The following is a 20,807-nucleotide window of genomic DNA, read 5'->3' on the forward strand; positions in this document are numbered from 1 at the left end:
GTAAATTTCTGCCTTAAATATAATATATAGGTAGAGATGTGGGGCAGCCATTTCATTTGATCAATGGATGTGTTGTTTTGACCTCTTAAATTTCTCTTCCAAGGGAACACCAGCTTTGTTCTTAATCCAGCTGCCTTTCCATAACAACCTCTTGGAATGCTGTGTAACAGATGAGAGGTATGTGCTGGTGCTTGCTTATATCAGACTTCCCTTAGAAGCCTTCACAGAAGAGGTTGGTTTTTTTTCCTGAAAAAATATCTGAAAAAAAGACCTGTTGAACTTCCTTCCCCAGATTCTTTGTGATTCTGGAAACACTTGTGGGTTATGTCCTGTCTGGGCCCACATCTCCCCTGGCTTTCAGTGAGTCTGTGATCTGTGTCATCAACCAGAGCTCAAAGCAGGTGGAAAACAAGGAGCACCTTTGGAGAATGTGGAGCATTGTCGTTAATCCTCTGACAGAATGGATTAATCAGGTACAGTGGCTTTGGGTTCTCTTCCCCAAAACCCCACAGGGAAGCCTTATGTTGATCATTTATCTTGATCCAGAGTGGGCTTTACAATGATGATCATTCTTCAGTGCAATGTTCAGGATGGTTGGGAAGGCTTTTTTCCTTTTCTTAAGTTTATAAACACACTCATGGATGTGCTCCAAGCCTTGATTCCTTGGCGTAGTCTTGCTGTCCCAAAGCATGGAAACTTGCCCTCCAGGAGCTGAGGCTTGTTTGTTTGATGTGAAAAATGTAATAAATCCCAAGTTGGGATGTTCAGGATGTGGTTAGACCAGAATTTCTTACTGATGTTAGACTTGTTGAGTGGAAGCCCTAATGGAAGCCATATAAACTGTCACATTTAAGGGGTTTTTCAGGTTCTTACTAGAAATGCTTTGATTGTAATGTAGGAGTTGTTGAATTAATTAATCCTCATGTAGTTGTTGGACCTAAAAATCTTAGAATTTGTGAACAAAATTTTAGGTGTTCCGACTATTTACGAGGGAAGGTAGTGACAGGACACAGGGAATGTCTTCCCACTGTCGGAGGGCAGGGATAGATTAGAGATTAAGGAGAAATTCCTGTCTGGGAGGGTGGGGAGGCCCTGGCCCAGGTTGCCCAGAGAAGCTGTGGCTGCCCCTGGAACCCTGGGAGTGTCCAAGGCCAGGTTGGACGGGGCTTGGAGCAACCTGGGCTGGTGGAAGGTGTCCCTGCCCATGGCAGGGGGTGGGCTGGATGAGCTTTAATGTCCCTTCCCACCCAAACCATGACTGAGTAGGTTGTTGTCATCACTTACTGCAACTGAACTAAGTGAAAAACACCCAAGACATTTTCTGATAGATTGCTTTTATTCCTGGAATTACAGACAGTGCTTTTTATCCCTTTTCTAGTAGCAGCCTGAACTCTTTCAAGAGCAGAACAGCTAATTTCAAACTGCCACTGGCAGTTGAGCTTGCACAGATCTCATGTACGAGTCAGTGAACCAGGAACAGCCTTATTTGTCGCCTCAGTTTTGCAGCTCCAATAATCAGAAAACTTCTTTGTCGTTGCAGACCAATGAAGTGAATCAGGGGGATGCCCTGGAGCACAACTTCAGTGCTGTGTACAGTGCATTGCTGCTGCCAGTGTCACACATCTTCCCCACCCAGGGCTTTCCCCAGGTAACACTGAATACATCATATTAATTAAAACCAACGTGGGGTCTGTAAAAACTGCCTGGTAATCTCAGGGGGGGGGAATTTGCCACCAATACGTGTCGACATCGCACTGCTGCTCAGGTTTCAAACTCCAACATTTAAACTTGAAAACCCTCAAGAGCCACACAGGTTTGAGAGGAGAAGGAAACTTTTACCCCTGTGCACAGACCTCGGTGTTGATGAGCTTTTTCTCTGTGTTCAAGCCAACCATGAAGTCCCTGCTGCGCTCGTGGTCGGAGCTGTACCGAGCCTTCGCCCGCTGCGCCGCCCTGGTGGCAACAGCCGAGGAGAACGTGTGCTGTGAGGAGCTGTGTGCCAAAATTATAGCTGGGCTAGAAGGTGAAACTCCAGTAGTGAGTATAAACCTGTGATACTGCACTCTATAAAGTACTCCAGCAGGTGTATTTGAAATTAGGTGTAAGAACCCGGTGTAAACTCCTGATTTGTGCTTCGGTTTGGGTGAGACTTGAAGCTGTAAGAAAAGAGTTGGAGGTGATAAAGAAATGGATTGAAGGGAGTAAAAATAACTATAAATATTAAATACTGATATTAATTAATTTATTTATTAGTAAATCTTAAAAAAGCAGTTAAGCAGTCTCTTACATTTTTCTCCTAACTAATTAAGTGATAACAGTTTAGTGAGTGTCAGTGTGGTGGTAAATGGGATTTATCCAGTTGAAATAAATTTATTAATTTATTTGTTAATTTATTGATAAATTTATTTATTTATTATTCAATCTTAAAATAGCAGTTAAGCAGTCTTTAAATTTGTCTCCTAACTAATTAAGTGGTAATGGTTTAGTGAGTGTTATCATGGTGGTAAATGGGATTTGTCCAGTTGAAATAAATGTATATCAAGTAACTTCAATTGGCAAGTACCACAAAACCCAGGCATTTTAAATAGGAGGGAGGGAAGATTGAACTTGCTGCTGTTAATTTCTGGTGGCATCACCCTTGTCAAGTAAACTTTGAAGACTTCACTTGTAAAGCTTTATAAAAGAGAAAGCTTTTGGAAGAAGAAACCCCCACCATGAGGGGAGGTGGAGTGTCTGGATGTGAACATCAGCTTTGGAAGATAAACCCCTTTGTGCCTAAAGTTCACTCTTCTAAAAAAATATTGAGAAAAAAACCAAGCAAAACATTGGAATTTGCAAACCTGGGATTTAGAGGTTTGCATCATTATAACTTACCTTGGTTGCTGCCATATTCTGGTGATAAACATCAATGCCAAAAATCAATAATTGATAAACAAGCCAAACTTAACCAATTTAAAAGTTCAGTGTGCAAGTTATACTGAAACTTTATATTGTCTAGAATATCAGTGTTCCTTGTAAAGCAGGTTTGGCTTTATGTAGAAGATTTTTTGGTGGATTGGGAGGATTAAAAACCTTGAACCTTAATTCTTTTGATCCATCTTAAATCTTCTTAGGGCTGCTTTGCTGTTTAGACAGTGCATTTGCTTATGTCTTATTTGTATAGAATGGGAAGACTCATCATCATGTGTAAATGTATTTAAAATGTAATTTTATCTGAGTCTGATAGTGCAGAGCAGTTGCACCACCTTTAAATTAAAAGCTGTTGCATTTCTGTCCTGAATGACCAAAGTGTGTTTTCCTGTCACTGTTTCTCTCGTGGTGATCCCTGTTCCTGATGGTTTCTGTTGCTCCTCAGATGTTTTCCATGATGGAAGGTCTCGCCCATGTTGTCTCAGTCATGGTTGACTGCATCAACTTTGCTCCATATGGTACCAAATACCAGCCAAAAACCAGATGTAAGGAAATGCTTGAATACTGGGGGGTTCTGTGTGGCTTAGAGTTGGGTAAAAATTAGTGTTGTTGTGGGTGCAGAAGTGACAACTGTAGGATATCAGTGGTGTGAATGTGCTGCATGTGCTGTCTGACCTCTGAAGGGATTGGCAAAAATCATGAAAGGAATTAAAATTATCATCCAATCAGCCTGTTTGAGTCTCAGACCTTTGCTATTTGTTGAGCAGTTCCTGCACAGCCTGGCAAAATACAGCTGAGATTGGTATAAATATATTATATAAATTTATATTGAGGCCCCTTCACTCTTTTTTTTCACTGTTAAACACTGCTGGGTTCTAAAATGGTATTCTGGCTGTAATTTCATTTTTGCTTGTGAGATGTGCTTTTGCTTTGCTCAGCTCTGCTCCGAGGCAGCAATGCTGGGCCACAACCCAGAGTCTGATGTTACAATTCCTGCTGAAAACCAAGGGTAAATTGTTAACAACACTTTGCTTCTGCTCCTGAACCTGCTTTGTATGAAATAGTTAGGAGGAGGTTTAAGAAGACAAAGGGTCACTGTGTGTAAAATACTCTTTGTTTTATTTCCTACTCCCACTTATAACTACTGAACCTAAAGAGTTGGACTTGATGATCATTGTGGGTCCCTTCCAACTCACAATATTCTGTGAAATACTCCGTGAAATTCTCTGAAAAACTGAAGAGATAATTCACAAAATAGCACAATTCACTATAAAATTGAAGCATTTCTAATTTCTCTGCCCCACAGGAATTTGTTAAAGCAGTGAGATGCTGTGTTGGACTGCTGAGGGAATGGAATGCTTTGATTGGAACTGTTGATGAGATAAAACATGATGTAAACTTCACTTATAAAGAAATTATTATTATTATTAATATATATGTGTGTGTGTGTATAATTATATTATAAATAAATAAACTAATATAAATTTATATTTGCCCTCCCCTCCTCCTCCCAAAATTTATGTGTATCCACTGGTATCTGTAGAGTGGTTGTTATCTATTTTCAAATAGACAATAAAGTCTCAAAAGCCAATCATAAATAAGAGGACTAGGAGATATGATAAAATTAAAAATGTATTTATTCTGTTAGGTCTGGTTTTAAACTGGTTGTGGATACAGTTTGGGCATCAAAGTTCTGCTTCTCACACAGACTGAATGCTCAGATGTGTTTTCCTGTAGGGCACGTTGGTTAAGGAAAATTATTAACTTTTTATTTTCTAATTTTAGCTCCACAGACACCTTCAGATTGGTCTAAGAAGAAAAAGGAGCCCCTGGGCAAACTTGCCTCTCTCTTTAAGCTCCTGGTGATGTTACTGGACTCCTTCCACGTGTTCAGCTCCCAAGAAACCTGCTCAGAAACACTGATCTCTGTGGGTCCTTCAGTCCTTGCTGCTCTTCACAACATCATCAGCCACATTTCGCTGCCCTCAGTGATGGGCACCATGTTTGCCATTTTTTCCAAGCCCCTGGCAGTGTTTTATGAAAAAACCAAGTGAGTATTTTAGGAATGGTTGGGAAACTGGGTTCATTTTACTGGGGCAATGTCATGTGCTCTTGGAGCAGGTCAGAGTGGAGCTCAGGGGTTCTCAGCACTTCCAAAAAGCTTGGTATTTAAAAACTCTTGCCTCTTTAGACTTGAAGTGTTGGCATCTCTGCATGAATGAAGTGTTTGCTTTCCACCTCCTGTTTATTTTCACTGCAGAAAAGATATTTATTAATTATGATTTGTTTTCTAGTGGGCAGAAACTGCATAAAATTTTACAGGAATTAAATTACAATGGGCTGCACACTCAGATCCTGGAAGTTTTCCAGCAGAGGGAAGTACTGGGAAAAACTTTCCTTGTGTTTTTTTTCTTTATGTAGCTTTGCTGCTTTATTCTAATTTAATTGTCATAGACTTTACTGGAACTTGGAGCAGGGCTGCCTAAAATTCACCTAAGACTCATCAGAAATCCCCATCCCAGGGACAAGAATCCACTTGTTCCTGTGTAAGGATGAGTTGGACTCCACCTCTCTCCATCTCCCATCTCATCAGCCTTTGAGCATTGTCTGTCTTATATTTATTCAGGAAAAAAGAGAAGCTGGGTATATTTTTGAAGCAAGACATGTGCAAGCAAATACAAGCTTGGGAACCTCTTCAGCTTGGAGGATGCAGGGTTCTAAAATAAGCTACTAAATGCAGTTTCCTCTTATTTATCTGGCTAATTCTAGGGCTTTACTTACATGGAATTGCTTAGTTTAGGGGGTGTTTCAGCTTTTTCATGCAGGTATTTCTGGGGCCTGGGAAATGTGTTTGGGGAGAGGGCAAAGAGAAGCACAGAGCAGGCAGTTAGAAGTACTTCATAAGAAAAGCTTTAAGTTTGTACTAATTACCACTGACTTTTCCATTAATTCCTCTGAAATTCAGCATATGAGTGGGGGTTAAAGGAGAATCTGACTTCAAACTACATTAGAAATGGTTTAATCACCCAACAGGAGGCTCATTTCCCAACATGATTCCATCAGGTTTTATATCCTATACCAAACTAAATATACACTATACTAGACACTAAAACTACTGTGCAAAGCTTGAAGGTATTATATGTTACATTTTTATGCTTGGGGTAAATGAGGCAGCAAAATATAATTTTTCTGTTTGTTTTGGCAGGCTCCCTGAGGTACCTAAAGTCTACAGTAATCTTAACAACAAGGTAAATTTGCTGGGGTTGGGGGAAATGTGGGACACCAGAGCTTTGCCATTCATCCTGTGTTAAAAAAACAAATTAAAAATGTATTAAAGGTGGAGATTAAATATATTTAAATGATGTGTTTATTGCTGAGGGGAGGAGCTCTAAGCTCTTAGACTCTTTGTGTGGTGTGATGTTTAAAGTTATTTATTCAGGCTGTAGAGTTATATGGGATAATAATGTTTTCAATAGGGGTTTAATTCAAATATTGCACATATTATTTCAAAGTTTAAGTAAAAACTCTCTTGTTTCTTCTCTCCCTCAGCTTGAGAAGCTGCTGGCAGAGATTCTGCAGTGTCTGCAGTCCCACTGCACGGGCTCCTACGACAGTGAGATGCTGGAGCAGCTCTCCCCACTGCTCTGTGCAGGGTTCCAGCACAGGAGCAAACAGCTCAGGAACCAGTGTGCCCAGTTCTGGAATTCCACCTTTGCCAAGACTGCCTCACTCACATACCCTGAGGAGTTAAAGTAAGATATTTTTCATGTTTGTACCTTTAAAGGAAGAGATCTCGGGTTATGTACAAATGGTCCTGGTTTCTGGGGAATCTGCTGCTCTTGCTGTGCCCCTTCTCCTCCTCCAGAAGTTTAAAATGCCTTTTTTTTTTTTTTTGTTGAGCAGATCTGTGTTAAGCCAAGCCAAAAAGAAAGTTCCTCTCCTGCTGCCTGGCTTTGAAAGCATTGAGATGGGTGAAGAATGCAGTGGGCCCTTCTCTGACACGGTAAATACCTTGTTGAGCCTGGTTGGGGCTTCCTGGGAATCCTTCAGGAGGTCACTTGTGGTTTTTACTATGGTTGGCCTGCTCTGGTTTCGTGTTTGGAATGATAAACTATGCTGGGTGAGCACTGTCAAAAGGTTGAGCTGGTTCTAGACATTTTATGCCTTTTAAAGCTTCTTTGAACAATTAATTTAAGTTGCCCTCTATGTAATTTAGAGGGAAAGGGGAGCGTGGGACAGTTTAGCTGTAGAAATTAATACATCTCAGGGTGGGTTTGTGAGCTTGGAGCTTCTTCATGCAGTGTATTTTTATTGGAATAGATGGAAAATTCCCAGCTGGATGCAAAGATCAGTGGAATGGAAGTGAAGCTGGGTCAGAAACGAGATTCTATATTGGCACAGATGAGTGACCAGAAAAACGATGGAAAAGACAAGTCCAGTAACGTGCAAGTAACACCTGCAAAGGTAAAGTGTTCCCAGAGAGGGGTGAGAGAATCACACATCCCATTCTGCACCAGAACATCCACTCTGCTGCTGCAAATCCTCAGGGAAAAACAGTAAAACAATGAGTTTTGTGGCCCTGGAATATTTTTTCCTTCAAACTTAAGCTGTCCAGCACACTCTAATTTAATTTTCTTGCTAGAATTCTCTGCTGAGTTTATAGATTTTTGAGATCTAAGGAGGGTGTGAGGAGTGACAGCCCCACAAACCTCACCTCACTCTAGTTGTAGGTTTGACAGATTGGGGTCTGGAGGTGGATGTTGGGTTTGGTGGGACTGTGCTGTGTACACAGATCTGTCACAGGGAGGGAAGGCTGTTGTGTTCCTAAGGAACTCCTTATTTTCAGTTCCTGTTTCTAACCCAGCATCTGGGGTTTTTTCCCTTTCTGCAGTTAAAACTAGAATTTGCATCTTCGAAGACTCCAAGTGAGATACTTCTGGAAGAGGAGAAATCAGTTGATTTTGTGTTTATTCCTCCAGAAACAAAAGCAAGAGTATTGACAGAACATCAGAAAGAAGTGCTGAGGTCGAAGAGGTCTGTCATTTATTCTGTTTTAATGTGAAATGTCATTACATTGAGTAGCTCACATTTAATTAACTTCAATTCCTGTATCTCAGATTACTACACGGATTTGAGTCTTGACCTTCCATACAGGTTATAAAGTTTAAACCTAAAAGAGTTCCTTGCTTTGCTGTTTTAAAGCAACCAAATTACTCTCAGAACTGCATTGCCTATTTTGATTAAATACACCCTCTATAGTCTGTTTGGAGTTGGATAATCTGGAGTTTACATTTTTACTTCATGCAGTGAAATAGAAGATGTCATTTTTCTTGAATAGTGGAAGTGAACGGGTTGTTTTACCCAATCTGAGGGAAGGACCTCTGAATTTGAAGAGAACTCTTGTGTCAGAAGCATGTCAGAAATTGGGATGTTTCCAGGACTCACCTTAATTGCAGAGGAATCTTTAGAATTACCTCTCTTTTTAATGGGAGAAATTAGTACTGGAGTGTTTTCTGTGCCTGGGCAGCAAAAACCAATGTAAGCAGAACTTGTGTCACCCAGAGGGGCAGGGCTGAGTTGTGCAGTCAGCAAGTGCTGGGGAATTCTTTGCAGAGTGAGATCCCAATCCCAGTTTTTATTCCCCAAAAACTTGTTTGAAATAAAAAATTATTTAATGCATCTGAAAATAGTGGCCTTGAAATAAGGAAATGATAAATTCCAAAGAAGGGTCTGACTTCCCATTGCTGGTTTTGTTTCAGGGTTGACATTCCTGCCATGTACAACAACTTGGATGCATCACAAGACACCACCTTATTTTCTCAGGATACTCAAAGCCAGGAGGATTCTTTGTAAGTAAAAGTGACCACTAAGCACATTAAAGGTGTCCCCCTTTTTTTTTTGCAGCAACTCTAATTTGAGTAACTTCTGTTTTAGGGAAGTATCACCTTTAATAGAAAATGCCAAAGAAGATACTGAAAGCAAGCCTCAGGTAATTCCTCATTGTCTGATGGTGATTAAAATATCAGGGTTACAACCATAACATGAGAGCTTTTGTGGTTTGTGTTCCCTTCTCATCACCAGGTGGGAATTTAACACCATTGCAGTGGTTTTGCTGTGTTCTGCTTTATATCATTTATTGGGCATTTGGATTTCAAAATGGGAGGATTTGTATCAGTAGTTCTAGTGTGGCTGTATTTGAACTTTGTTACACGGCTCCAGGTATTACAGGGATTTATATTTATGGTCAGTCATGTGCATGTGCTGTCAGTAATATTTTATTGGGGTAAAGGTTGTAAATCCTAAATTCCTTTTGGAGAGGAATTGGCTAAACAACTGGTTTGATAACTGGGTAAAATACAGCAGGCTTTTAACAGAAACTTACTGCTTTAGCTCTAAGTTTGTTAATACCTCTAGCAAAACTTAAATAAAACATCTTTGTTTTGGGTTCTTTGTTTTGGGTTAATGGTTGAAAAGAAGTGTCTTTTATAACTACCAGTGGACAGATGATAAATAATTTGAAGGAAGGGTTGTTAGAAAAACCCTGTGGGTGTGGTGTCCTTTATTGCACCAGAACCCTACTTAAATATTATATTCATAGCACAACCGCAGTACTTTGCTGTTCATATTGTTGCTGTTGATATTTTTGGGACAGGAAGAAAACACAAGGAGTGAAGGGTGTCCCACAGGGGAGAGCTCAGCTCCCACCAGCGAGGGGGAGTCACAGAACCACACAGCCGAGATGGTTCCAGAGGAGCCATCAGCTGGAGAGCAACTAGAGACAAGCTCTGTGGAAGCAACTTCCAAGGAGACCTCGGCAGGGAATGAAAACACTTCCAATGCCAGCAACAGCTCAGCTTCCAGCGATGTAATTTCTGGGACCCCCCAGCCCGTGAGCCGCCGGCAGTCCTTCATCACCCTGGAGAAGTTCAGCGGGACAGAGAACAGGCCCTTCAGCCCATCACCACTGAACACCTTCTCAGAGCTGTCCAGAGGGGCTGCCCTGGCAGGCAAACAGGAAAATACAAGTGTAAGCAAGACCAGTGCTAAAGCAGAGAAATCTGGAGAAGAAAACAAAAAGCCTCCGGATCCGGAGCCTGTCCTCGCGGCCATCCGGAGGCTCACGCGCCGGCAGTGCAAGATGGAGCTCCAGGGAAACAAGTCCAAGCTGATGAACAGGTCAGAACAGGAGTCTCTTGCCTCTGACAGCATGGACAGTACTCCTGAGCTGTGCTCCACGGTAGAGGACGTGGAGCAAATCCTCCTGTCCCAGTCACAGACTCTCCACTCCACAGAGGCAGACATCAGGAAAGTCGAGGACACCATTGCGGAGATAGAGAAGGCCCGGGCCTTGGACATGGATTCCAAGGAAAACACCCCCCCAGACACCACCACCTCACCCGACCAGGCCACAGGGGAGGACACCCAGGTGTCACAGGTGTCCCCTCAGCAGAAGGTGCTCCGACGTTCCTTGAGGCGCCGGTCAGAGACTGCAGAGAGCTCCTCGGGGAGCCAGGACAAGGAGGAGGGGATCCAAAGGAGGGACAGGCGGAAAGAGGATGACAAGTCTGGGCAGAAGAAGGTGTCACAGCCTAAGGATGATGGATCCCCAAAGCAGAAGGGGATTTCTGGGAAAACAGCAGAAAAGATGAGTACAAAAGAGAGCAGCCAACCCGAGAGAACTGCAGAGGACCGGAGCTCCAAGGACTCTCCTTCCAGGGGCCTCGATGAAGAAGGGAGCAGGCGTGGCAGGAGGGCAGAGGAGCCCCTGATGGCTGAGGGGGAAGGTCAGGACAGCAGCCTGAAGGTGGTGGAGCGCCCACGGTACCACACCAGGAGAGCTGCCCAAGGGTTGCTCTCCAGCATAGAGAATTCAGAGGCTGAGGGCTCTGCCAAGGAGGAAAGCACAAGGAAGAGAAAATACACAAAAGTGAAAGCCAGAAGTGATTCTCAGGAAGGTAAATTGAAAGATGGGCAGCCAGGAAGCCACAACCATGAGGTGTCTTCCCAGGAAAATGAAACTCAGAGTCCACTGGAAGCAGATAAAGGGGAAGCTGAAATCAGCACAGCTGAACCATGTGGCCTTGAAAACCAGGGAATTCCTCCCACTGCTGGTGAAGTTGTGGGATCTGCCAGCTCTGGGAACCCACCTGCTGCTCAGAACACCAGTGAGGAGGAAAACCAGAGCGAGACAGCGATGGAGTCACTGCCCAGCCCCTCTGTGTGTGAGCAGGACGGGAAAGCAGCACAGCAGAACCAGCAGGAGGAGAGGCAGACAAGCCCAGGGGGCTCTGCACCAGCAGCAGATGCTTCAGGGGCTGAGCATTCCTCTCTGCAAACCCCTGAGTGTCACAGCAAAAGGAGCAGGAGGGTGAAAAAAACCAAGAGCTGCGATTGCTGTTTTAAAAAACCAAAGCAACAAATAACATCGTTCACTGAATCCAGAAAGAGGAAAACTCCTGAGCCGGACGAGCCCCAGATCAGCCCGGTTCAGACCCCTGGAGGTGGCTCAAAGCTGTGTGGGCACTCAGATTTTGAGGAAAGCTTCTCCCTGGCACCTTGTGCCATGAGCACTCCGGTGCATCCCCCAAAGGAACCCAGGATGGGCGACTTGGAAAGCCAGGGAACATCTGTGGGTACCCTGCAAGGAAGCAGTGTTGGGATGGAGGTGGAGCCAGAGAATCCAGAGTGTTCAGCGGGTGAAACTACTGACTCCATAGAGGAAATAAAGGAACCTGCTCATCAGAAGGAGCCAACGGAGCAGGTTCTGCCAGAGGGTGTTCCAGGGGAGCCTGGGGAGAGCTGCCTGGCCATGGAGAGCCAAGGGGAAGGACCAGCAGCTCCAGAAAAGGGAAGAACAACAGCTCCAGAAAAGGATGGAACAGGTACTCCCGAAAAAGATTTAACAATGTCTCCAGAGAAGGGGGGACCAGCAGCTCCAGAAAGGGAGGAACCAGCTCTAGAGAAGGAGGGAACAGCAACTCTAGAGAAGGAGGGAACAGCAGCTCCAGAAGAGGAAATAGCAATGGCTCCAGAGAAGGAGGAACCAGCAGCTCCGGAGGAGGAGGAACCAGCAGCCCCAGGGGAGGAGGAGGAACCAGCAGCCCCAGAGAAGGAGGGAACAGCAGCTCCAGAGAAGGAGGGAACAGCAGCTCCAGAGAAGGAGGGAACAGCAGCTCCAGAGAAGGAGGGAACAGCAGCTCCAGAGAAGGAGGGAACAGCAGCTCCAGAGAAGGAAGAAATAAGTCAGAATGGACAACTGGAGGAGGTGCCTGAGGAACTGCCTGTTGATAGCAAACCTGAGGAAAAGGAGATCAACAATCTGGAAAGCAATCAGGATGATAAAGCAGAAGCTGAGATTACTGCAGGAGAAACTTGTGTTATTCCAGAGAAAGAGATGAAGGAGGAATTAATGGAAACTGAAATAACAATGTCTGAAAATGCAGCCTTGGAAAATCCCAGTGTGGAGTCACCTCTGAAGGCAGAAGGTGATGCTTTGATGCCGGTGAATGAGAGCCCCACCAGCATCCAGGCCCGCTGCACGTGGTCTCCCTCAGCTTCCCCTTCCACCAGCATTTTGAAGAGAGGTGCAAAGAGAAGTCACCAAGATGATGAGTCCCTGTCACCTGCTCATAAGGTATTGCCAGGGTGTGTCCTCGGGTGAAACATTTCCTGTGTCAGTCAAGAACTTTAATGACCTCATTTCAAACTGAAGGTTGTTCCCCAGGCCCTGGTGGTTTGAATTGACACTGTAAAACCTCCTTTCCTCCACACAGATCCGCCGGGTGTCCTTTGCAGATCCCATTCACCAGGCGGGGCTGGCGGACGACATCGACAGGAGGAGTCCCGTGGTCAGATCCCACTCCTCACCCTCTTCCAAAAGCCTGAAAATCTTGTCCAATATTCAGACTAAGGTGAATTCTTCATATATATTCTGTGTTCATGTTGTTTATTGTAGGGAGTGTGGCTTTAGTGCTTGTTTGTAGTCACTTAGCACAGTTGTAAGAGCAGAGGGTCAGTCAGTGTGAGAAGTAGCTGTAACTGCTTTAGTCTGACTTGTTCTTTTACTCTCAGATCTCAGGGGGTAGAGTCTGACAACTGAATTCCTGCTATTAACTGAATTCCTTCTATTAACTATTCCTACAATTCTGAGAGATATTTTTTTCCTCTTTTTCTATCCAGCACATTACCACTCCAACCAAAGGATTTCTGTCCCCAGGATCTCGTACCCTTAAATTTAAGAGCTCAAAGAAGTGTTTAGTAAGAAGTGCTTTAGTTCATGTTTCTCTTCTATTTTTTTTTTTTCCTGTATTCAGTCATGTGACAGTTATTTTAACACCTTTCCTGTGTTATTCCAGATTACAGAAATGGCCAAGGAATCTCTGCCATGCCCTATGGAACACGTGTACCCAGCCTTGGCTGGCTGCAAAGCTCCTGTGGATGTCATTTTACCCCAGATCACATCAAACATCTGGTAAGAGGGTTGTTCCTTTAAAGGGGACCTTCCAATAGAAACTGAATTCTTACAGGACCTACAAACCCACCTTTTGTGACAACTTACAGATGTCTTCAGCCAAAATTTTTTCAAAAGGAAGGAGGTTGGTTTGTTGGGGGAGAGACTTGACTAGTTTGGAATTCTTCAAGTACTTTTTTGAACGCTGAAAAGCTTGTACCCAGGGACAGGGTACCAGCACAGGAAAACAAAGAGCACCAAAAATGCTAACAGACACATAAATAGACATATGGAAGGAACACAGAGAGAGATAAGGGGAAAGAGAAGGGCCAGGGTCCAGAAACTCTTGCCAAATATCAAAAACTCCTGCCAAATACATGTTGGAGTCAGCAGAATTAAGGAAAGTTCAGAAGTTTACCTGAGGGAGAGGAGTGAAACAATGACCCTGAGGCTGAAGTAACAGGACGTACCACTGAGATTCTCCCCAGAATGATGACCCAGCCCCTGACTCTGCCCTAACTCCACCTGCTATGAATATTATACCTAGATGTTGCAATAATATGAACATGCATGAAATGATGATGTAATCTCTCACAAAAATTGTATAAATAGTCTGGCTTTTCACTGAGTGCTTTGGAGCTCTTTGTCCAGCGTGAGCTGGAAGTTCCCCAGCGTTGCCTGAAATGAACACCTCGCTGCTTAAAGACTGAAGGTTGTCTCTGAGCAGTTCTGTCGCACCTTTTGGGGCATAAAATTGGCATCAGTAGGTCTCTTCCCATTCTGGATATTCCATGATTCTCTGGTGATAACCCATTTCCCTCCCCTGCTGCAGTGCCAGAGGTTTGGGGCAGCTCATCCGAGCCAAGAACATCAAGACCGTGGGGGACCTGAGCTCTCTGACAGCCCTGGAAATCAAAACCCTTCCCATCCGCTCTCCCAAAGTCTCCAATGTCAAAAGAGCTCTCAAGGGATATCATGAGCAACAGGTAAAGCTGAATTTTTAACACCCAGGGAGCCAGTATTGCCCTAATGAACTGATAATAGCCATCATGAGGAGTGATGTATTTTTTCCCTAATTAAAAACAGCACTTTGAAACCTAATCCCTGCCTGTCTCAGTATGTGGGAATTCAAGGTACAGATGGCTTGGTTACACTATAATTATTAACAGGAATGGTGATTGTATTTATTGTGACATGTATTTATTATTTATGTATTCATTATTGTGTTTCTAACCACGTAATCTAATTTTATTTTTCTTGTTCTAAAAACGTTTGTCTTGTTCTGTCCCACGCAATGCTCAGGTAAAGTCTCGAGTGTCGGAGGAAATGGTGGTGCTTGAAGATGCTGACAAGCCTGTAAATGATGTGGAGGATAAAGCACTCTGTGTAGATGAAGAAAAGCTTGGAACAGGTACCTCTTGGTGGCTTTTTTTGCTTCAGATTTGGAGAGTTCTGCTGTCTTTGTTCTCTCCTGATGAGAACACTTGATGCTTTTATTTTTTATTTTGGGTGTGTTAGTAGCCAATATTACCACATTTAATGCTGCTTTATGAAGCCCTGGAGCAGTGGCTTTTTAAAACTTACATATTTTGAGGGGAAAATGCTGGTTTTCCCTAAAGAAGCAAAGAACAAATTAGGCAGGGCTCAAATGACTCCTGAGCTGTTCCATGTTTGGTCCCTGCTGGGGGTGCACAGAAAAACATGGTGAGCAGAGATAAGGAAGTGGTGCCTCATCCTGAGGGGGGGGACAGGGGTGGGATGATTCCCTGGACACCCAGCTGGGATTAGCAGGCGTAGATTTTTATTTGGATTCTCCTGTGTCTTCCTGGAGTTTGGCCTGGTGGCTCAGAATCCGTGTTTGTTCTCCCAACAAGAGACTGGAAGCAGAACAAAAAGCTCAGGGGTGACGTCTCTTCAGCTCTCCAGTTTAAATGTGGGAGTTAAGTGTGGGATTTGGGACACTGGCATTGTCTGTCGGGATCAAATCCTTTCATTTCTGCCCTTGGATCTGTTGTACAGCCATGGTCCAACACAGCAAAACTCACCAGAAGGAAGGGTGGGGTGGAGTTCTGAGGGCTCACTTTGTCAGGAGCACTCCTTGTGTGGAACAAACACTTTGTGGGCTGCTCGAAGATGTTATTTTGTGGAAAACCAGCTGGAATTCTGCTTAGATCTCCCTCCACTTCCCTCTTTCCCTTCCTTTCAGACCTGGCTGAGCCAGCCATGCCCAACACGAGCGACCAGCCCCCGGCAGATCTCCTGAGCCAGATCCAGGCCCTCTCTGCCCAGCTCAGCTCCGAGGATCTCCACAGCTATTCTGGGAGCCAGCTCTTCGAGATGCAGGAAAAACTTGCTGACATGTCCACCTGCATCCTAAAAAACCTGCAGTCCCGCTGGAAATCACCACCCCAGGACAGCTCCCAGTAGCTGCTTCCCGGGGCTCAGTAAGGAGGATTTTGTTACAACAGGTTTTTTCCCCCCCACACACCTTGTTTTTCTTACTGGTGAATTACTCCTTAAACTGTGCATTTTGAACAGAAGATATTTTTTAACTCCTACATCAATTTATTGTCATGGGATTGTTGGTTTTTTTTTTCCTTATTCTTTTTGTTGTTGTTGTTGGTTTTTTTCCCCCCCCTAATTTGTGGGACTACTTCCTCCCTGGCAGAGGTATTTGTCTTGTGTTGCTATGCATATTTCTTTCAGGTAGTGGAAGGGAACTTGACAAGAGTTGTGCAATAGCAAAGAGACTGTGAAACCAAACCAACAGAGTAGTTAAATTATTTTTTCAGACCCGAAGTGTTCTTAGTGCTGCAAACTCTTCCTGTGGGGCCAGAGCTGCATCTCCCAGCTCTGCTCCTCTGCTGCCCCGGGGGGTTCCTTTGAGCTGCTCAGACTCTGCCAGAACAGCACCTGTGAGGTGAGCTGGGCTTAATTCCTTAAGCAGGAACCTGGGATTTGTACTGGATCTATTTTTCCACGTATTTTTGTACGACTCACACTAAGAAGTGACAGGACGGGTGTGCACAGACTCTGCGAAGCCTCCCGGGCTTTGCCCCATGTCCATGGGTGGCAGCAGTTCTCCTGGTGGGAGAAGACTTTTTCCTTGGGGAAATGAATGGATTTGGCAAGAAGCTTCTTGTATATTGTGTACAGACTGACAGCAGATGTTTGGTTACTAATTTATGATCGGGATTTTAATTGCATGGAATGCATTGCTGCTTCTCGGAGACCTTCAGCGAGAGTTCCCGGGCTTTCCTCTGGAATTCTGATCTGTATATATTGTACTGTAGCTATCAGAGTGGGTGTTTATTGGAAGGAACTGCTGCAGGTGCTTTTTAAGAGTTACACATGGGCAAATAAAAGAGAAAATAGTTCCCAAACTTGTTCATGGCCCCGTGGTTTGGTGGTTGTGGGGTTTTGCCTGTTCAGCTCCCCCTCGGCATTGCTTTGGATTCCCAAGGCTGGGAGGGACCTTGGAAGGTCTCCAGTGCTGCTGTAAGGTGGGAGCAGGTCCTCAAGGATGTGGTGGGATCATCAGCAGGATTCTGAGTATTCTGTTTGTGTGTCTCATGGACAAAAGGAACAGGACAAAGAGGTGGCCTGCAGCTGTAATGGGAAGTTGGCTGTAGGGTTTTGTGCTTCCCTGGAAATGTTACTTTGGTTCTAAATCTGCCTCCTTAAGTGTGTTCAGCTCTTACAGCCAGTGATCTGTGAGATCAGTTCCTGCTTTCAGCACAAGGGAACACATCCATTCTACTGCAGAAACATCAGCTTTATTCAGTCACTAATTTACAAGAAATAACAGCTTTTGACCCCAGAACAGTTGCACGAAGAACACATTCATGAGACCTCAGCAAGCAGGAGAGGGTTTCTTTTTCCCCTCCCCAAATAAATTGGTTTGAAATACTAAGCTTAGATGTTGCTTATTTGTGAAAGGAAGTGAACAGATTTAAACACATAGCCCCAAAAAAATTCTATAGTTTTTATAGAATGAATAAAGTAATGCTTGGGAGTCTTAGTCTTAATACTGGTATCAAATTTTGAAGATACTGGACTGCAGTTGTAGTGTCATATTATGGTGTGTGATGAAATGTTGGGAATTCCAGGCAACGTTTAAAAAAAGGTGGTTTGTTGGGGTTTTTTTTGGCATTGGAAGAAATGCAGAGTAGTCTTTTACAGGTGACTTTTCAAAGATGTTTTGAAATAACGTCTCAAGAATATTTTGCTCTGCAGTTACTTTTACTCACAAGGCGCCGTCGCCACGGCCAACGAGGCGCTTTGGGAGGTGTCACCCCCCTTTTCTGCCCCTCTGGGCAGGGGCAGGGGTTGCTTACACGGCCTCCACGTAGTTTGCCGGGAGCATCCCGGTCTTGCCGGTCCTCTGGACTGTCCCGTACATCCAGCCCTCGTCGATGGCCTGGACGTTCACGATGGTGTCGCCGTCCTTGAAGGAAACCTCGTCGGCATCGGCCGCTGTGTAATCGTACATGGCCCGGTACGTCTTCTGTGGGGGGAGAGAGGCACGGGGTGAGCCCTGACAGCAGGGAATGGGGACACCCTGACAGAGCTGGGCTGGGAATGGGGCACCCACAGGGAATGGGGACACCCTGGCAGCAGGGAATGGGGCACCCACAGGGACTGGGGACACCCTGACAGCAGGGAATGGGGCACCCGCAGGGAATGGGGACACCCTGACAGAGCTGGGCTGGGAATGGGGCACCCACAGGGACTGGGGACACCCTGACAGAGCTGGGCTGGGAATGGGGCACCCACAGGGAATGGGGACACCCTGAGAGCAGGGAATTGGGCACCCACAGGGACTGGGTAAATCCTGACAGCTGGGCTGGGAATGGGGTACCCACAGGGAATGGGTAAATCCTGACAGAGGTGGGCTGGGAATCAGGCAGAAAGAAGGACTGGGTAAACTCTGACAGCCGCAGCTGGGCTGGGAATCAGTGTCAGAGCAGGGAAGGGCAAGTCTGACTCACTACTGAGGGCTGAATCTGCTCCTGTTTTAAATCTAGTTCAGCTTCTGTGAGTTCCCCCTGAATGAACTCTGAATTCCTCAGGGTTCATGCTGTAACTCCTGCTGTTAACTTAGTTTTACTGCTGTTAACTTGGTTTTAGTCTGTCTTATTATACAGTGATTTTTATTTCCTTCTGGCTGGTACCAGGTGCCTCAGGAGATGAAGCAGATAATGCTGTGTTGAGGTGGGAAATAACCCATCCCGTTCCTTCCCAGCTCCTCCCCTGGGTCCTGGGCACCTTGGTTACCTGAGTGCCACCATACCTGTGTGTGCTGGTGACACTGAGCCTGAACAAAATGTTTGCAGGGTGGGTTTGAGCAGGATCAGCCCAGGATAGCTCCAGGCAGGTTTTGGGAGGCAAAGCCATACCCACTGTCATGGATCTACTCCAGACTCAATCTCAGGAATAGGAAGAATTCAAATTTTAAGATGCTAATTCAAAGTTTTGAAGTCCAGGTGAGGATGTGTCCCACTTCAGTGAGAGTTACACCTTCACTGGGTTTAGTGCTGAGCTTCAGCCCGGGGGAGAGGAACGTTCCTGACTTAATCCTGGATTAACATAATCTGGAGCAGTACAGACCATGGGCCATGACCCCTGCAGGGCTGTGCCAAATCAACTCCTGGGGCTGTGTCCCAGTCCCAGGCTCAGAGTTACTCACCCCGGCAGTGGAGGGGTGGGAGGGGACCGAGGACACCGTGGTTTGCTGGGTGGCCACCGAGGACGAGCGTTGTTGTGGCAGCTCAATGGTTTTCACCTGTTTGTAGCCCACTGAAAGGGAAACAGAGTTTGTGGTGTTATTGGAGTCGGTGATGGAGCTGTTGTGGTTGGAGATCAGGGACAGGGCACTTGAGTGGCTCAAATTACCAGAACAGATTATGTTGGTTGCGTCCACAACTCGCCCTTTTGGAGCTGTGGTTTGTCCTGGCTGCAGGAATTGCTGCCCAGCTGGCGTGGGCAGTTTGCCCTGCCCGGTGCCCCGTACCTGTGGTGGTGGTGGTGAAGAAGCCCCCGTTGCTGTAGTAGGACAGGCGCTGGTCGGTGCCCTCCGAGGGCTCGGATTTCTCGTCTCCGGCGCCGCTGATGCTCAGGGCGCTGGCGGAGCGGGAATGCTCCCGGCTGCGCCGCTGGGCCTGGACTGGGGGACAGCAGGGGCAGGGTCACCACACCCGTGGGGGCTCACAGCCCCAGCCCTGCTGCTTCCCAAAGTTTGTGGGGAAAAAACTCCGTTTAAATAATCCCAGTGTATTTTATGGTTCCTTGGTGGTGTTTCCAAGTGATTTTTTAAGTGTTCTGTGGACACCACACTCAAATTCTGCTCTTCAGCAGTCACAGTAGTTTTATCCTTTCTCCAGTCTCCTTCCTCTTAGTCTTCCAAAGTTTTTATTCTAATTATCCCACCTTTCCCTTCCTTCTCTAACACAGTTCTGAGCCCTCCCTGAGGCTGGTTTCTACCCTTCAGGTATTTTTCCTCTCAATAAGCAGGAAAGGAGTTAAACAAAATAAATGTAACTCAGGACAGTATTTTTAGTTATTGCAAAAGGAATCATGTGCTGTGTGGGTCATATAAACAATCCTCCTCCTGCCTGTGTTGGGTCATTTTATGACAGAAAAATTAATAATGTCTTGTTTGAAAATATGCTGGGGAGGAGCAGCCACAGACAGTTTGTCCTCTGTCCCTGTGTCACCCCTGACCTCTCAGCTCTGTGTGGCCCCCAAGATTCCACGTTTGCAGGAGTACAAACCCTGTTTTGCCCCAGTAGAAGAGCCCCCTGGGACACACCTGAGATCATGTGCAGGCTCCGGGACTGGATGTTGTCCTCGGCCGGGTCGTAGTCAAAGACGGATCCGGGGTTGGTGCGCCAGACACGGAGACCTGTGGGAGAAACGGGAATGCTGGAGAGCTGGAGCAGCACAGCCTGGCCTGGACAGCAGGAATAGCAGCTGTGGCCTCCCTGGAAGTGTCCAAGGCCAGGTTGGATGGGGCTTGGAGCAACCTGGGATAGTGGAAGGTGTCCCTGCCCATGGCAGGGGGTGGAACTGGATGGGCTTTAAGGTCCCTTTTATCCCAAACCAGTTTGGAATTCTATGAAAAGCATATTTATTTCAACAATTTATTTCTCAATTTTATAGCATAGATTAGGCTTTTTTTACATTTCATCTGCATCAGGGCCTTTAACATGCATAGAGATATAATCTAGTGTTATAATACAATATAATATTCTGGTGTTACATTCTGAAGTTGGGGACAGGCAGACCACAGCTGCTGCAAGACTATTTTTTCAAAAGAGATTTTCAAAGAAAAGACTGTCAAGAAAGGACTTCCATAAAAACATCATCCCCAAGTAATGATGAATTAGAATTGATGTGGCTGAGCTTAAATTAAACCACTCATCCCAGCTCTGCTTGTGTTGTGGAA

The 20,807-nt window shown here is 45.3% G+C and overlaps 2 protein-coding genes across 9 annotated transcripts in view; one reads left to right on the forward strand and one right to left on the reverse strand.

The window, feature by feature from the left end:
* The window catches only part of RIF1 (replication timing regulatory factor 1), a 30,839-nt gene extending 13,458 nt beyond the window's left edge, over positions 1-17,381 (forward strand). Inside the window, exons 16-36 of the mRNA XM_039379017.1 lie at positions 104-177; positions 293-473; positions 1,541-1,648; positions 1,888-2,037; positions 3,356-3,455; positions 4,696-4,960; positions 6,116-6,158; positions 6,460-6,662; positions 6,814-6,913; positions 7,231-7,374; positions 7,802-7,944; positions 8,670-8,759; positions 8,845-8,899; positions 9,563-11,671; positions 12,050-12,544; positions 12,684-12,821; positions 13,090-13,167; positions 13,266-13,381; positions 14,193-14,346; positions 14,663-14,771; positions 15,567-17,381. Coding sequence (XP_039234951.1) covers positions 104-177; positions 293-473; positions 1,541-1,648; positions 1,888-2,037; positions 3,356-3,455; positions 4,696-4,960; positions 6,116-6,158; positions 6,460-6,662; positions 6,814-6,913; positions 7,231-7,374; positions 7,802-7,944; positions 8,670-8,759; positions 8,845-8,899; positions 9,563-11,671; positions 12,050-12,544; positions 12,684-12,821; positions 13,090-13,167; positions 13,266-13,381; positions 14,193-14,346; positions 14,663-14,771; positions 15,567-15,787 — 5,076 coding nt within the window. The 3' untranslated portion in view covers positions 15,788-17,381. The remainder of the gene's footprint in view (positions 1-103; positions 178-292; positions 474-1,540; positions 1,649-1,887; positions 2,038-3,355; positions 3,456-4,695; positions 4,961-6,115; positions 6,159-6,459; positions 6,663-6,813; positions 6,914-7,230; positions 7,375-7,801; positions 7,945-8,669; positions 8,760-8,844; positions 8,900-9,562; positions 11,672-12,049; positions 12,545-12,683; positions 12,822-13,089; positions 13,168-13,265; positions 13,382-14,192; positions 14,347-14,662; positions 14,772-15,566) is intronic.
* Positions 17,115-20,807, reverse strand: part of NEB (nebulin) — a 96,529-nt gene continuing 92,836 nt past the window's right edge. For 7 of the 8 annotated variants that reach the window (XM_039379016.1, XM_039379013.1, XM_039379011.1 and 4 more), the window contains 4 exons: positions 20,172-20,264; positions 19,374-19,526; positions 19,050-19,159; positions 17,115-17,867 (listed from right to left, as the gene is read on the reverse strand). In XM_039379016.1, the coding sequence (XP_039234950.1) occupies positions 17,694-17,867; positions 19,050-19,159; positions 19,374-19,526; positions 20,172-20,264 (530 nt within the window). In that variant the 3' untranslated portion in view covers positions 17,115-17,693. The remainder of the gene's footprint in view (positions 17,868-19,049; positions 19,160-19,373; positions 19,527-20,171; positions 20,265-20,807) is intronic. The other variant, XM_039379009.1, reaches the window with a different exon arrangement.

Source organism: Pipra filicauda, unplaced genomic scaffold (genome assembly GCF_003945595.2).
Source record: "Pipra filicauda isolate LSUMZ 115617 unplaced genomic scaffold, ASM394559v2 scaffold152_size1767362_pilon, whole genome shotgun sequence".
Lineage (NCBI taxonomy): Eukaryota > Metazoa > Chordata > Aves > Passeriformes > Pipridae > Pipra > Pipra filicauda.